The sequence below is a fragment of the Athene noctua genome, chromosome 17, assembly GCF_965140245.1.
Source record: "Athene noctua chromosome 17, bAthNoc1.hap1.1, whole genome shotgun sequence".
NCBI lineage: Eukaryota > Metazoa > Chordata > Aves > Strigiformes > Strigidae > Athene > Athene noctua.
In genome coordinates this window covers 5527798-5545804 of record NC_134053.1, presented here as the reverse complement: position 1 = coordinate 5545804, position 18007 = coordinate 5527798, and the positions used below count along the sequence as shown (strand labels likewise).

The 18007-nt window shown below is 38.8% G+C and overlaps 1 protein-coding gene across 1 annotated transcript in view; it reads right to left on the bottom strand.

The window, feature by feature from the left end:
• Positions 1–18007, bottom strand: part of TMEM132C (transmembrane protein 132C) — a 221620-nt gene that overhangs the window by 52324 nt on the left and 151289 nt on the right. Inside the window, exon 4 of the mRNA XM_074921494.1 lies at positions 5286–5469. Coding sequence (XP_074777595.1) covers positions 5286–5469 — 184 coding nt within the window. The remainder of the gene's footprint in view (positions 1–5285; positions 5470–18007) is intronic.

Genomic DNA, 18007 nt, shown 5'->3' with positions numbered 1-18007 from the left:
ACAGATAGAGCTTTACGGTGTGAAGTCACAGTCTGTGCAGGGATAAAAACTCTATTTATTTAGGTCCATGTCTTAAAATTATATTACAGGGACTTCATTACAATGAAATACCTTAAAAAATCTTTACCTCAGGGAATAGCATACATAAATGTGTATATAAAACAAACATTTCTCTGGGAGCTAAATTTTCAATCATCTGGGCTTTAATGGAAAGTAAGTTAACAAGCATACACAAAAATGTCAAAAATTGGTTTTCGCTGAGTCACAGCTCTGCATCTTAAGATGTTCATTCGCTTACTTCTGCAGTAGAACTGTCAATACACTGAGTTCTGAGTGTAAAGAAAGGTACATGCAAGCCAAGCACTTCCTAATGGAACAACTTACCATTGAGCAAAAAGTATGTGTGGAATTGTACCACCTAATGAGAATCTCAGCTACACATTATTGCTGGGTTTGCCAGGGTACTCTACATAAAAACTCTGAACTTGGGTTAACCAGCAGTTCACTGGATGCTGTTATGCAAGGAAAAGATGCAGTTTACATCAGTAGAAAGGCAGGACATGTAGAGACAGATTATATCTTTTATTAGACCCACTGTTACAGATGGGGAGAAAAGACAAACTTCTGAGCATGTGAGGTGTAAAACAGCAGCAACAACCTTTATGAAATGCCTGAGAACTGTTGCAACTTTGATTTGCTTGTAAGCAGTTATCAATGGATTATAGAGCTTGATGAATGAAGCCTGAAGACCCACTGAAAATTTAGTATTAGTGTTATTTTAATGAGGAAATAGGTATGGATGAGCAAGCTGCATGGCTTCCTCTGGTGACAAATGTCTTTTGGAGTAAATTCAGACTAGAACTCTCAGAATAGACTCCTGACATTGGGCTTACGCTTCATCACTTTAAATATCTGGATTTCATGTAAGTCAGAGATAAACTAATTCAGAAGGAGTTTATCCGGCTGTTGAAGGACTACTACTTCAGTTCCATATACAAGGACACAGATGGTCTTGCATAAATATTAAACCATGGATTCCCCATCTTTCCCCCATGCAGAAATACTCCATTAATATTAATGTGCCTTACTGGCATCAAACAATGAACAGGTCTTCTACCACGTTCTATCCCAAAGCAAAATTTAATAGTATAAAAAATATGCATATGAAAAGAAATCTCTTGCTAAATTTCCTAAAACATTGTGTGGAACACAAGCATAGACTTCTTCAGTGGGATTTGTGTGTGTGTGCGCATGCTACAAATATGAACAATTTTGGTTTTGTTTTTTAATCTAATCAAGTGGCAGAATCAATATAGTTGGCCACATTTGCTCATGATGGGATAGAAATTTGAGGAGAATGTGGAAAGTAAGTTAAGCAACCTTGTACACCTTAATTGGCAAGTTCTGAGGTTACTTGTGATTAATTGAGGAGGTTTTCAAAAGCAGCTTAGGAGATAATTAATTAAGCTCCTATGAAAGCACTTTCCTAATTGATTCTGCAACAAGTTACATGAAATAAAAAATGCCAGAATAGGGCATACCTCAGTAGATTTTCTTTACTGGAAGATTAAATCTTTGGGGTAGATTTATCCTGTCAGCAGACAGTGGGATATTTTTTCTGTTCTACCTTAAAAAATATTTTTATTTTCTTATTTAACTCTCCTACTTAATGAATTTTACAATCCCCAGTTTCTGTAGCTGTAGTATTTTGCAGCTGTTGTGATTTAAGTGAGTCAAGAATTCTGAATGACGGATTGCGTGCCTGAAAGAGCATCTATCTTTCTCCATCTGCATCAGATGGTCTAATAATGACATTGCCTCTTTACAAATCTTGCCTCATTTAATTATTGCTATTCAGTGATGGAAATATAACATATAAATTTAATCTCATACTCTGAATGAGACACATAGAATCTCAAACAGTCTGCATGAAAGATACATTGAGTGCATGGTTGCACCAAGTGGCACACTCAAGAGTTTGGTAGTGAGAGTACTATGTAGGTCTGACCAGGATCGACTTCTGACGCATCACTCCCCGCAGTATTTACTTAAATAAAATTCTGGTATGTGAGAGTTAGAAAGCAATAGAACCAGTTAGAATTACATTTTTCTAACTTTTCTGTCTCATTTTTCTTGCTAAATACCTTGAAGGGTGAAACGTCCTCCAAAATTAGTCAGATTGATTAACTTCCGAGCTCAGGGAAAAAATATACTTACCTCAAATTTACATCTCATTTTTTCTGGGAAAAAGTTATTATATTTATTCTCAGCCCAGCAGTTTTGATATCTCTTGCTCTTTTCATTTCACTGTATTGTTCACTGTAGCAGCATCACTGTGTTGTTTCTTACTTGTATACACTATTTAGTGCAGTAGTTAGGCACACAAAAAAGGGATTCTACTAAAATCCTCTCTTTTGACCGTATGATGAATTTCCATTGATTTTTCAGCAGCTGTATCCTACCACTTGCTCCACTGATCCAAGTCCTATAAGGCTCTTTTAAAATTCCAGGTTCAATTCTTACTGACACTGTCAATTCTTTAATCTCTTTCATTCCAAAATACTGTAGCAACAATTGCACTAACCTTTTGAAGACCCACTTGTTTTTCATCTTACTACTTTTTTGTAACGTAATCAGGCATAAGGCAATAAAAGATACATGATCTTTCTTGCTTCATAAGTCTGGAATGGCTCACATGAGACATGCTTTACTCTGTGAGTTAGAGACATCTTTTATGTTATACTCAAACCAAGTAAAAGTTTGCTGCTTTCATTCTCAAAAGACTGGCTAGGGTGCCCATCAGACTAATGGCAGAGACTCAATCAGATCCTACATCTTAATCCAGTACAATATCTTTGGGCAGCTCCTTTCCTTTTTTTTTTTTTTTTTTTTGGCCACCTTTAAAAATTCTGAATGACCAATTTTACTTTTGATGTTTGCAGTTTTGCTGTAGGAACACTCCATACTTGAATCAACAAAATCTGCTTCACCCTCTAGAGGATTATGAAACACACTTGCTGATAAACACTGAGATCTAATTTCTGTGCACAATAATGCACTGTTGCTTTACAGTGTGTAGCAGAGATAAAGAGCACAGTCCGACTTCTCAGCAGATACAGTATCACCCCCTCTTCAGTGTGACTCTTATTTCTGACCAGGAGAACTGCCAGGTAATCAGCTCAGCTAGAGATTAATGCCTAAATGAAGAAAGCACCCTGGCTGGATATGCAGTGTTAGCTAACAGAAAACTTTGAAAATTCCCTTTATCTATTAATATCCTGCTAGCAAAGCCAATTTTGCATTGGTACCCCATCTGACTGGATTCTGTTAACACAGTCTATTTTGGCTCCAGCCAACTGTTATCACAAAGTACAGAAATGAGATAAACAAACACAGGAAAGCTTTGCAAAGAGAAAGGTTTAATGATTTCATTGTGTGAACCTTTTGGACAACCTCAAGTACCAAATGGTACATCTGTTGGGAATAAAGGATCTCACCTTATATGATTTATACAATGTTAAAACCATTCATTTAGACCCCTAGTTCTTGAAGGAACCCTTGTAGGTAGATGAATTTTAATCTAGAGTAGACACAAGTCTGTAAGTAAATCTTGGAACTTTCTATACAAGTCCAAAGGCATTAGACCCTGATATGAGATATTAAAAAAAAATCTGGATTCCCTCAGATATGGAATACACAGAAGCAGCTGATGAATTTTTTCAAGAAATGAACAAGCAGATGTTAGGTCTGCCAGTAGACGGGTGCCTATCATTTGGTACTGGAAAGCATCTATCTCAAAATAAAATCTGACCACAAAAGTCTTCCTTATGCACATTCTTAAGTCTTCTGAGGACAGATGCTCAAATATGTATTCCCTGTTCAACTCCACAGGTAATGAGGACAATTATCTCCCTCTCAGATCTGGAATGTAGAGGGCTTTCTGCTGACTTAACAGACTTTGGATCTGGATATTGTTGGGCACCACCTCATTGGATATGAGCAGCAGTTTTACTCTTCAAAGGGGAAGAATATATCGAAGACTACGACTTCCCAGAAGTAATATTCATCTTCTTATCTGCTGCAAACCACTGAACACTATTCAAAGAAAAGACTGCCAGAATTTCAGCACCAAGATTATGCATGAGAGGCAAAATTCACAAGTGGGACGAGTATGTCTAACTCTTCTTCCAAATCCTGAGCTCTGACACTCACTAATGGCAGCACATGCAGTTCCTCCATTAGTTGCCATGTGCTCCTGTTCTAGGTAGCTGTCAGTTTTGTGCTCCTCCCTTTACTGAGGTTTGGTGGGACTTCCAAAATAAATGCTCAGTGCCTACTTCCCCTGTGAGCAGGGAGAAAGTTCTCAGCATGTATCTAAACCCCACAGAACATAAAATGCCTACCTAAAAACAGTATACCTGAGATATACCTGAGATGTTGGAGACTCCACTGAAATGTCTCATTTGCTTGACTCGGAGCAGGAATTTAATCCTAGATTGTTTACTCGGGGGAGAGGCCTAACTCCTAAGTCCCAGTACTCCCACTGTTCCAGCCTCACTTCGCAGAAGTAATTGCACCTTCTCTAAGCCCGAGGAAAAAAGGAGGCCCTGCTTCCACAAATCACCTTTGTGAGCCTCGTGAAGACAGACAATGGGTATGATTTCACAGTGAGGTAGGTAGCCCACAACTGGTGCTAAATACTGAGCAGAGCAAGTAGATTTTAACACAAGGCATTTTACCACATGAAAGCCTATATTCATTTTTCTTGAACATATTATTGAGGCTATTATTATATTATTGAGGCTATTATTATTTTCTGTTTCTTCCTTGAAACCACAGGTTCTTACACAAGTAGGGAAACAGACAAAAGTTAGTATCAGCCTCAGCCTACTAAGGACTGAGGCTTTAGCAGAAGTTGCTTATGGCCCTCTAAAGCTGCTCTACAGCTTGCAACTTCAAGCCATGTAATGGCAATTAGAAATGGAAAGGTAAATCTACTTGGCTTTGTGCTACCAGCTGGTAGCCTGGAGGGAACCATGCATGACAGAAATTCAGGATTTAAAGTCTGAGAGAGATTTTTAAAGTGGCTGCATCCCTTTCTAAGAACTGTGTGATGTGCACAGACCATTAAATGAGGGCATGATTTTAGCAAGCAGTCCTACACAGCTATAAACTGGGGAGGCAGGGCAGAGAGCACTCCTTTGCAAGCCTACCTGAGGCCTGGTATACGTCTTCTCAGACCACAGACAGATCAGATGGAGCAACATGCTGAAACAGTTTCTTACCATTGCCAATGGAACAATTCCAACAAGATCCTTCTGGCAGATGAAGATTTCAGACAAGGTTATGTCTGTTGTCCCCTTCCGAGGGTATTCCACCTGCCAGGTGATGGGCTGCGTTCCAGAAAGGCTGCTGAAACTGGCTATTTCAAAGTTCATCTGCACGACCTCATTGAATAAACTGTTACTTCTGAAAAGAGGAAAACAGGGAAAGGGAAGAGCTATTACTTTTGCTGAAGAAGACAAATGAAGTGAATCGTATTAGCTACTGGAAAATGCAGCTATTTATATGCAGCTGTAACACAAGGCCTTTTCCAATCTACAACTTCTTCAGAGCATACAAACTGGAATTATTCAAAATGGGTCAGCTGCTCTTACTATGAACACTATGTGGAGGGATAAAATCCAGGATATTGTATCTGATGAAGGCAAAATATACTTATTCCATTACATGTTTTTTATGATTTTGCAAGTAAGATTCAAGCTTACTGCAAGATGGATTTGACCCTTTTACACCAAAGTTAAGTCCAGTGCAACTCATGTAGACTGAAGAGCCCAGAATTAGTGCAGCCAAAAAGAAAAACAAGATTCATTGTATATGTCCACCATCAAAATCACATAAATCCTCAGCAATGCAACTCAGTGTAACCGAAGTTCATATATAGAAGTCATTAAAAAAATTAACATGATTAAGTCACAAAATGACAAATTAGTCTAAACTTAGAGGTACGGTCTGGAAATTTAAAAATCTATGGAGCCGAGACCAACTAGAAAGAACAAAGCTATGGCAGCTAAAATATACTATGAAGTCAGGAGGTATAAGATAATTTGACTAACAAATATGAAAAGACATGTTGAAATTCTTTCCCTTGCATTGTATTTCTTTAACTACATCAGAAATAAGAAGAATATATGAAAGAAATTTCCTAGATTATCTTTACTTTTAATTAAAATAAAAGTACAAATTATTTGCATCAGAAATCATCCATTAACAGTTCTGGAACTTTCCAAATGTCTTTCCACAGTGTAGAAAGTCTTAGTATTTCATAGAATACTACTTCAACCTAACCCTATGCTGTAATAATTTTAAAAAGAAGAGAAAGACAGGCATGTTCCTAGCTTCAGTAACCCAATCCCACCTTCATCACACTTTTGGATGCATTCATCGTATAACAGCTACAATTTCTCTTTTTTTATGTACAATACACGAAGGCCCATCTCTGAGAAAATCCATCAAGAACTGATCATGTACAAAGCACTTATATTCTCAAGTGCTAGACTTTCTTTTTACCTCTGAACAGATATCACCATTTTTTTATTACTTAAGACGTATTCTGTGCTTTACTTTGCATGATTACTTTGAAAGCAAATGCGTTCCCCTGATAATTATTATTTTGATTATGGGTTTTCATTTGGATGGCTTACTCTGAAAAGTCTTAATACTGCCTAATGCTTTAAATTTATTTCCTTGCTGTTTTCTTGCTGTCTCAAAAGAGAGACACTGTAACACTTTTGCAACAGTGGTATTCTTCCTCCATGCATTTAAAGAGTGATTTTGTGTAGTAATGCGATAGATGGATGGGTTTAGCAATTCATAACTCAAGACCAGCCTATTCCCATTTGAAGAGTTCCTACTAAATAAATCTTACAGCTTGTAAATACAAGGCAACTGTGATAACTGTAGTTTACACACTTCTGGGACATCTCAAAATGAATACATACTGGATTGAACTTTGTAATTTACTTGAAAGCATGATTATATGCAAAGATACCTGAATCACCTGAGCTACAGCGTTCATTTAGCTGTTAAAGGCACCATTATGCCTTAGATTAATGACACCTGAAATGCCATTATTTTCACCATTTCTAGATCTGATGCTTAGTAACTGACAGAGAAAAAGTTTTTACATGTGATTGACTATCTCAGTGCTTTCACTTACGCTAAATAGAGAATAAATTTTTGCACACATCAAAGCTCTTCTACGAGATAATATATGTAAGGAAACTTTTCCTGATCAAGAAGTCTACACTTCTCTAAATGGCCTCTGAGCAGCTGTGAAATGTGTAGCTCTACAACAAAAGCCCCACAACTCTACTGGTAGGATCAGAGCTCTAGGTGGGCAGCTGTAGGTGGTAAAGAGCTCATTTCCAGCCAGCCCACTGACTCCTGATACACTGACTTAGATGAGGGCTGATCACCTCCTTCGGGCCCTCAGCCCCTGGTTGACAATATCTAATTTCCTCTGGTCCCTCAGGCAATTTCTAAGAGTTGCCTGGTGTTCTGTTCACGAACTGTCCATACTGTTAACCTGCAGCACGTGCTCAAGCCTGGCTTTGAGCTACCCAGGGGAAATACCCAGAACAAAATCACTGGACATCCTGTTTCTAGGTAGCATTTCGTGGCACTCTTGTCTGCAGTGAGGATGGGCCATAGCCATATGTAGATGCCCGTATCTAGGTACCCACACACCCTTGTAATGATGTCCTGTGACTGAAAACAGGCAGTATGAGGTGACTGCATCTTATCTACATGGTTCATGAGACCACCTGCAGCATGAACCTTAGTTCTTAGTTCAGGCTGGCTACAGTTAGCATGCACACATGCAGATGCATTTGGGAAGTTCTCCAGGAACCATGTTGCAGGCAGGGACTAGTCAGCTCTCAGCGTAGACGTATTTTTTTAAGTTACTGTCTCAGTATTCCTATTCCATATTTCATACATGTATGTATATCCTGTAGTTCACATGTGAAGGGATTCTTCTTTTATTCCAACTTAATAATACACAGAGGATTCAAGGGCATCTTTTGGTTTATATATTTTAAATCCATGATGCTCAGTGATTTTGATTATCACAATCAAAGAATATGTCATCATTTTTCCATCTATTACACACACACACATACACATTTGGAGAACTACACGACAAACTGCACAACTGTAATGTAAATGGCACCTGACTGCCATTGCCTCAGCTGCATTCCCAAGAATATTGTCTTCACCGGCGCCACAAACAACAGCCTGTACCTCTAAGAAGCACTAAACTCCACCATAAACAGGCCTGAAATAAACTGACTTTCTTCCTCCCTAATGCAGAATTATCAGAACCACTCTTCCACCACTGACAGTTACATATGACACTGTGGGATCTTCTAGGACTAAAATGAGAGACTTAGTGTCCATGCTCTATTTATAAACCACCTGTTGCAGTGGAGCTTGAGGGTCAGACACTCCTATATTTCTTCTCCATTCCACTGTAGACATAGCTATTTCAACTTTGCACGTGAGGACTGAAAGAGAGACTACGTGACACACAGGTCATATGGAAGACAGAGACAGGGTAAGGAACTGCTCTGTGTTTTCCCAAATCTCTTGTTAACTGCTGGACCATCGTTCTGGTATCAGTGGAACTGGGAAACACAGCACTTGGTTTCATAGTCTTAAATGGTCTTCAGTGTATGCATCTTAAATTTCAACATCATTCTGTACACGAGGCGTATTTTTGATGATTGATGAGCTATTCTGTGAAAGAAATCACTGCTATCACCATTTACAACACTGCCCCAAAACCACTCGCTTAATTTGGATTTCCAGCTCTCACCAAGCACTTGGTACCACTCATTGAGCTAATTCAGCCAAGTATCTTCTTGACCCATGACAAAGAGGCTGCTTCTTCCCAAGGTATCAAGTTCTAGTGGTGGAGAGATATAAGAATGGTACCAAAATTCTTCTACAGAATTCTGTAAAACATTGCTAAAATATTTATTCTTTAAAGTATGTGACACAAAAATGTCCAAAAATACACACGGTATAAGATAAAGGTTTTACTGGCACTTTCTCAGGATGACCTGCATAATTATTGCAACGCCTGCATCTGTGAGTAATGCACCCGTCTCCCTCCAGAGTGATAAAGCCTTTAAACAATGTCACACTATCATCAGTTTCCTCCTTCTCTCTTCATACAGAAGAAACAGAGATGATCAACAGCTGGGAAAGCATCCACTTGAAAAAAAATATGCCTTCAGAGATGTGTAATGGCTGAGAAAAAAACTTCTCATGAAGCACATTTAATGTTCAGAGCTTGTTCACTGACTGAAACAGCAATTCCTTAATATCTAACATTTAGAACTGCTCAGCAGCCGGAACAGCAAGTAATTATAAAACTTTTCTAAAGTACACAGCACGTAGTGATTACAAATGAAGCTTCATGAAGGCAGGGCTTCTAAGGAATTGCTCTAGGGTGGATATATGAGTCTAATTTGATTGGACTGAGGGTTCCCTTGGGCCAGTTCACTCCTTGGATTTATTTTAATTTATAAATATGCTAATGATTCAGGGCTAGACTGGAGCACGTGCCTGCAGAAGGGACTAAGGACTCCCTTTGATCTGCTAAACAGTCACTCCTGCTCTGGGTCTGAGCACACAGGCATAAGTGAGAGCACTGAACCCATAGCTATTCCTTTGCTGGAGCAGATGGGCAATGATTAGGTGCTACTTATTGGTTACAGCAGCCGAGCCAGCAAGTTAGTGATGGGGTTAGTAATTTACTACTGGCATAGGCTAGCAGTAAATTACTACCCCAGGAGAATGAGGAGGAATTGTGCTGCAGAGCTGTGTGAATGCTTCTGAGGAACACAGTTTTATAAAAAGGAGGTGGAACAGAAATATTCTGTTAATGGAAAGATAATAAAAAATGCATAAAAAGCAAAACAGAGGTGACAGAGGGAGCAACTGCAACGGAATTCATCAGCTCTTGCCAACTATATGGACAGAATCTGCACTTTTGATATCAGCTAGTGTTAATTTAACCAGGATTCTTGATTTTAGAATATTTTTGAGTATGACATTAAGCACTCTTTTGCAACTATTTATTGCTCATTCAAACCCTCAGTAGCAATATTTACCCTTGGAAGGAGATTTTTCTTACATGGATACCCAGGACTGGCTGTATCAGAAGCTGTACTTAACCCCCTCTTCAGTATAGGGGATTTAAAACATGATATCGTGTATACACAACACACACATAAAAATGCGAGTAATACCACAGACACTAGAATGCAGACCAGATTCTGTTTCTCCACAGAGGTCTAGTAAGAGGTGGAATGATGTTAAACTTGTCAATGCTGAGGCCAGGGCTCGGCTGAGCCCAGAAACAGTGAACCACAGGCCCAGTGCTGCAAAGGCTTTCACAGGGTGCAGCGGGAGAAAGCAAGCAGGTAATTACTACGCAAAGCAGTGCAGAGATCTCAGCTGATGTAAGATCCATCAACAAACGGAAATCTTTGTTGAACGCCTGTCTACATGTGTGGACCAGGGGTCTCTGATGAGAAATTTCAAAGTGCTGGGTTATTGCTCTGAGTAATAGAACAGTTTTGACTCTTAAATGAGTGAATCTTAGGACGGCTACAGGCTAAATCAATAATTTCGATTTATTACAGTGGCTCTCAAAAGAGAAATTTAAAAAAGCCTAGATTAAAAACATTTTTTAGCCATCCTTTATTCCAACAGAATTTTACTGAAAGTGTCTAGGGATCCGAGAATACTTCGACCTCCTGAAAATTTAGCAACTCTTTTCCTCTTTAATGCTATCCAGTTTGACAGTGACATCTTAATGCAAGATCAGCACTTACTAAATGACATAAAAAATTGAAAAGAGTACAAACCCCATTATCCCTCAGTTACACTGCACATCTTACTCTTCACTGAAATTAATGTATTGAAGTATGTTACTACCATGTAAGTAGTATATGTATTGAAGTATATTACTACCATGTGCAGAGACAAACTCTCATCAAAAGCCAACGGTCAAACTGGACCCCAGAGCAATCTGTACTTCAGCCCACTTAGATGTATGTAACGATGCTTCTTCCTATCTTGGAAAAGATTATAACAGGGTACAGGACACATCTTCCTCTGTTCCTGATGTTTTCAACTTCTTGCTCCTCCTGCATCTTTTCCTAACCACATTCGGTAACTGGGCCATCTTCAATGGACACACCCTAGGACCAGGATGAATCACAGCAATTTAAGAAAAATTAACAAAACACAGAGAGCAGAACCTGATCTGGAAAGTGTGACTGATGATGACTTTAAAGATGATGAAATTATGTGGGCAGCTCTTTATACATCAATTCACTTACATAGTCAGCACTCAGTGTTAACAAAGGGCGGGTCATTAGCAACCCAGGTTGGTTTGAATCAGTCACCTATGAGCTAAACCATCCATTCCCTTCTGAAGCACTTGATTGAATAGATTACAATAGCTTAATATAAGTTTCTTTCAGCAGGCCCTTAATAAGAGCTGTTACAAAGTTAATCCCTTTGAAAAAGTGTGGAAAGGATGTAGTAATTAAAGAAGAATGCCAACTACTGGAGACAAAATGCAGTTTAAATTTCTTATTTTGCAATATTACCCTAGCTTTCATCTTTAAACCATAAAAACCAGCAGAGGAGAAAGAAAAGGATGATCTATTTTGGCAATTAACAGATAGGGAGGACATAATTTCATGGAAAACTACCACATTAAAAGTATTATGAAGGTCTTCAGAGGAAAATATCTGAGGTATAACTTAGCAAACTCTTGAACAACCTAACATAATATACATGTATATCTTCAAAAGGATGATATAATGCTGTACTTGATTTCTTCATACAGTCCAGATGAGAGTTAGATTAGTTAATAAGGTTTCTTAGCTTTCTTGTCATAAACTGTGATATAAAACATAGCTTTTTGATTAAGGTATTGGACTGAGACAGGAAATCTCATTTCACTTCCCAGCTCTTCCACAGCATCCTTTAATGACCCCAGGCAAGACATGAAGATACAGATCCTTACAGCTAAAATAAAATCAATAGGAATTAGGCATCATAGAACTTTAAAAAACCTCTGGTGTCTGTCTGCTACTTTAGGCACCTGAGTATGGTATAATTCTCATGTTGGTCCTGAGCTCGAGGATCTCAGCTGGCTTCAACCACATGCCATGTGGGAAAGAGTCAGAAGACCACTCATGGTTCAACTGCTGCATTATGCTGAGAGCTCTCACTTGCAAGGGAAATTCTTAGCTAACAGACTAAGCACAGTCTAGGTGGCATAAGGTAGAGAGCGCCTGGGGTCTGATCTTTCTGTGCCTTTATTTCCCAGCTGAACATGGTGAATAATAATTCTTTCTCCTAGAGTCAAAAAAAAATTGAGTATGTGGTGTCCACCTGACTTCTCTGTACAAGCCTTGCCCACAGATGCTAATCTCAGGGATGCTAACCGCTACCCTAGAACAAACAGCAAAAGTCAAGTTGCTAATTAGAGAACAGAAAAACAGAAATGCTCCCCTCTTGGACAGGCAGAAAGCTGAACGAGATAGTCCCTGAAGGAGGGAGACCTGACTGGGGATCACAATAACTCACCAATTTCTTCCTTCTATGCAGAGCGGTTTTTTAGAGTCACTAATCACCCATAAATGCTGCAGTCAAGATAGCAGGCTCATTAGTCTTTTCTGATACTACATCACATCCAGGCACAGGGTAGATGAGATTGATTTTTCCCTTCTCCCAAAGGAAGCAGGAGTGCAACCCTCTGCCTCAGACTGGTGCCACCGTATAAAGACTACGTGCAAATCCCACTACTGAGCTATCATCATCTCCCACCCTTATTTCATTTTCCATTCAGTTTGCACAAGATATTAGTCTGCTAATGTCTTCATTATAATTTCAGATAACAAAATACATAGGCAGATTGGTCAAGAAATAAGCTTTCACAGTGATTCATCATCTCTTCCTGCCTCTGAGAAGGACATTTTCTACTTAGTATTCATTCAGCACTGGAATCTCTCCAGAATCACTGTAAGTAAGCAGTATTTTCCTCTTTTGGAGACAGCAAATGTGTAAGCATTGAAAATCTTCCAAGGGACGTCACTGGAAAGGAGACCCTGAGCAGAGATTTTCAGAGATTGACTTCAAACCTCATGCTTTCAAATGGAGAAAGGAAGTCAGAATCACTCCGATCATCAGCATTAGATTATATGGCTCTTTCAGCCTACTAAAAGCAGCAAGATGAGATCAAAAACACAAAAGCATGTTTTATCGTTCACTTTTAATTGCTTACTTGAATAGTCTGGGAGGAGCCAGTGAAATATATTCAGAGACAGGAGATCACCTTTGAAAAAGCAGCCTATATAACAGATTTTTCTGATTACAAGTATCTTGCATGTATGTTTTAATCCCATTTATAAGCAACAGTACCCCTAGAATTGATACAGAACAAGGTACTCTGTTTACTAAATCCATTTATGAGTCGGACAGACTCAGCGTCCTCTTTCAGTCTCCACTCGTGTCTGTCATTCATTCCAAGCCCTACTGCAGAAACTACAATGCAGCATGACTCAGGAGACAGGGCACCAACTTCTTGAGCATGCACTCCCAGGTGCCAAAGTGGTATTCTTCTGGGGGATATATATATATATAAAAAATTATGGTATGCACAATTAGCAATGAAATTTTGAAAATATGATCAAAAATGGCACAGTGATACAGAGGGTCTGGTTAGTGGAGCAGCCTCAAAGAGGCTGCCCCTTCCAGTAAAGATGTGACAGTTGCTGTTGATAGGACTGGCTGATTTCTGTAATAACTGGTTACTAATACTGGACTGTGCCAGACACTTGTGGTCTGTTATGCCCTCAAATAACCCACTGATCAAAGAAAGGGATGCAGCCTAACTGCTGATTACTATGCAGAACATCCCTCCAGGTACAGCTCATGTAGATGTAAGTGTATCAGGCATTTGCACCTGTTTTGAAACAAACTGAAGATGAAAATGCATTATGAATCAGGTGGCAAGACAAATCACATTTCTATGTAACTGCATATGTAAATCAGATGTGTGATACGCACATCTAATTTACAAGTCAGGTGTCTTCAGTTTCCAATTCCTATAGTTTTTACTGTGGTGGTTTGTTTTTTGTTTTTTGGTTTTTTTTTTACTGCTCCGCTAGCATATCTGCTTTTGAGCTATGCTTGAAACTCCAAAAATATTTGTGCATAAAGATCCCCGTTCCTTTTCAACAGAGTAGCCGCGCTTGCCTACTGGAAAAACAACTAGGAAGTTAACCATTCACCAGGCATGCACAGTTGATAAAACATCTGCACTTTGTAGAGGCAATGGATGTAAAGAAATAATGCATTTAATAGCCTAGTAAAGGAAAAAACCATAAAAGTGTTGAATATTACAGTGAAACAATGAAGAAAATAACCCAAAGGTGAACTAAATTAGTTTTTCAGACTTGCTGGCCATGAACAAAGTTCTTGGGGCAATGAAAAGTCAAGCTTGTGGGTGACAGCCCCACGCTCTCTCCTATGTTCCAGTTAGGTATGATTGCAGCTTTTCAAGTTCAAGTTCACAAAAAAAGGTAAAGGGATTTTTTGGATCAGAAGCAATGATCGACAACTGGTTGGTGGCAGCTATCTGAAGAGACCTCCAATTTAGCTGAAGAGCTTTCCTAGGTGTCTGTGAAGCTGCCTGAATAAAGAGTAAAAGACCTTGAAATGCGCTGCATCCTTTGAGAAATAAGCCCAACAGCTGCAATTTCATCACAGAGCAAACTCAGTTTGTGTGGAGTCCCTCAGACTAGAAGCTGCAGGGAATTGAATAATACTGTGTACAGTCTAGAGCTACAGGAGAATATCAGCCTGGGGAAGGTGGAGAAGTAGTTTTATTTCTAGAAAGTCAATATATTTTTTCAAGCTTCACTAAGGAGCAGTCTGCAGCAGGAATATATTCCTTTTCCCCAATCTCAGGTCATATCTCCTGTCTCAGACCGTATTATCCCCCTTACTAGTATTTGTTGAATATATGATATACTCTTTCAAACCTACTCTTATCTTGTAAATTCTCTTTAATGTTGTATGCTGCTCACATGGTCTTTACTATGCTAAAGTAAAATACAATCAGGGTAAAGCAGAAACCCAAACTAATCTATAGAAAAGATAGTCTGAACAGTCACAGTAGGATAAATATTGAGTTCAGCTCAAACTCCATGTAAATGGCAATGACATAGGTGAAAATTAACAGGAGAGCAGAGACAGGTATAATGGTCTAATTTGGATCTACTGATTATTTGCAGGTATACTTATATTTTAGGACACTGTCCAGTATAATTGTAAAGACTGGTCCACTCTGAATACGTATGTCCAAAAGTTATCACCGCAATGTTAGAGTAATAGTATTTTATTCTTTCACAGTCTCTGTTAACTGCCAACTATGCCATATGATCATGCAAAGTCAAACTTGCAAAGAAACACTTTACCATCTCTTGGGCATAACTTTGCTGCAGCGCACTGAGAGTTTACAGTATAACACTGTGATAAGCACTATAAAACTAAAACTGTGCATAGAGAAGGATGAAGGACAGGAGGGTGGGGGAAGTTCTGAAAGCATTGCTCACATTAATCCTTCCACCCCACAATTTATTATTTTGGTGTCATCAGGTTGGCCTTTACATGGTGACCACAAAAAAAAAAAAAAAAAAAAAAGTTTAGATATCCAGGAAGAACACACATTTAATAATGCTCAGTGTACTTTACACAACAGTTTACTAAATCCGTCCTTGAAAGATATGAAAAGAAAAAAAAACCAATCCAAAAAAGCGTAGGATAAGGTACACACTGACATCAATCCAAGAACTCCAGTGAGATGGGAAAACAGTGAGGCAGCACATCTGACACTAGCACCCAAACGCCATCGTATGGAGAAAGTTTCCTGAAGTTTGATAGAGGCAAGCTAGGTTACACAGCAAAAAAGAGGAAAGCTTAGCTTTTTCTCTCTATCTTTTTCCTTGCCCTGAAGGGGTAAAGAGGGAGAGGAAGCTGCAGGAGCCATCTTAGATGAAGAATCTCTATTTTAAGTTCACAGTGGAAAATACTAAAATAACAGCAGGGGTTGCTGGGATGTTTTACTCCACTTCCCCTTTCCCTTCCCACTTCTTCCTTCTTTTTCCCTTCCCCTTCTTCCTGCATGTTTAAAACAAAAATGTATGATGGAGAGAGGTGATGCTAGTGAATATCCTGGGGAAATCACACAGATATGCGACCAACTTCTTCAGTCTGCAATTATAAACCAGCTCTTACTTGAATTTACAAAAATCACAGACTTCAGGGCTTTCGGCATCTGTAGTTCTGGAAGTCTGATGGACAAAACTTTATTTTATGGTTCCTAGAGCAAAGCTTAAAAACATTACCTTCCTAATACCAGGCACAGATCTCACTCACTGTAAATTTAAAAAGCAGCTTATTAAAAGCAGAACCAACAGAAATATTGGAGGTAGATTCATTACCTTTCATGACACAGTTATTTGGTGGCTAACTCCAGTAGTTCACTTCTCCTGTTCAAGGATAATAAAAGGAAAAATGTCCCCATGACATTCAATGGCAGAAATGTCATTGCTGAAGTGCCTATGATGTGCAATTAACATTTTTAAGGAGTCATTTAAAAGGATACTGTCAAGGCTGATAGATCTGAGATCACACCAACTATCTATGTTTGGATTTCTGCATAATTCAGCATCTCCCTTAGCAAGTTCACCCTTTAACTTCTGAATATTTATATTTTTCTTTCTCCTTATGTCTACTGTACTGAGGGTATTATATATATTTATCATTGACTTCTCCCCCACTGCAACATTACAATGTTGTGTTACAATGGCAATCATCAAAGTCTCTATCCAAAAAGTTTTCATTTTTTTAGTGTTCAGTTTTCCACAAGCAAGTTGTAATTTTCATAATATATTGTTCTGGAGTAAAAAAGTAAGATGTGGGGCAAAAGCAGTTTAGTGTTAGGGTGGACTTAAAAAAAAAAAAGGTGAAGTCATTCTGTATTACTAATGAAGACATTGCCATCAGTGGGATGGAGACTTCAGGTCTAGACTCAGAGTGTTTGTGTGGAGAAAAGAAATCTTGGCAGTCGTACCTGACACTTCTGCTTAATGGAATGAAAAAGCAGGAAAATACAGAAGATATTTGCTATAGTGGAAAAAACTGCCTTTAAGCAAAATGTTCATCAAAGTTTCTAGGAGATGCCAGCTACTTTTTAAAGATTTTATTGGATGACGACTGAATGTTTGTATTTGCAGCTAAGAGCTGATAGCAGACATCAGTTTTCAGGCAGAGTGCAGACGTTCCTGTCTGACTGTCAGGCGCATGAAGAGCAATGTGTCCTCAATATTTCAAGAAGACAAATGAAGGAGATGCGATCCTAATGTTAAATGGCCTGTGAGAAAAGCAAGTGCCTACTCGACTGACAAAACACTTACAGATAAACTCCACGAGCAACTTCGAAGTGATGACTCTGACATCTCTGGTTCTCTCCAAATTTGGGGTTTTTCCCTTCAGCATCTCCATTAGAAAATAGCTATGTCTGATTTGTTGGGAAGTCTCAGTTTCAAGCTCACTAAATCAGGCCCCGATTCAAAGCAAGAAAATACAATGGATTTGGATAAGGCTTTTGAGAGATGTCATGCATTATAGAGGTGACTTTCCATTGCTAGGAAAAAATTTTCATCTTGACCCCCAGGTGGAGTGTAGGAGTGCTAGGGGGAACCACAGGCTGCATGATATCAGAATACTCTTTAAACAACAGTGAGTTTTTTATTGCAGAAAGTAGTAAACAAGAGTCTAGCACAAAATCACTCTATGCACCATATAGTTATACATTTGTCTCACAGCCCAAAGCAAAGATTTACAAATC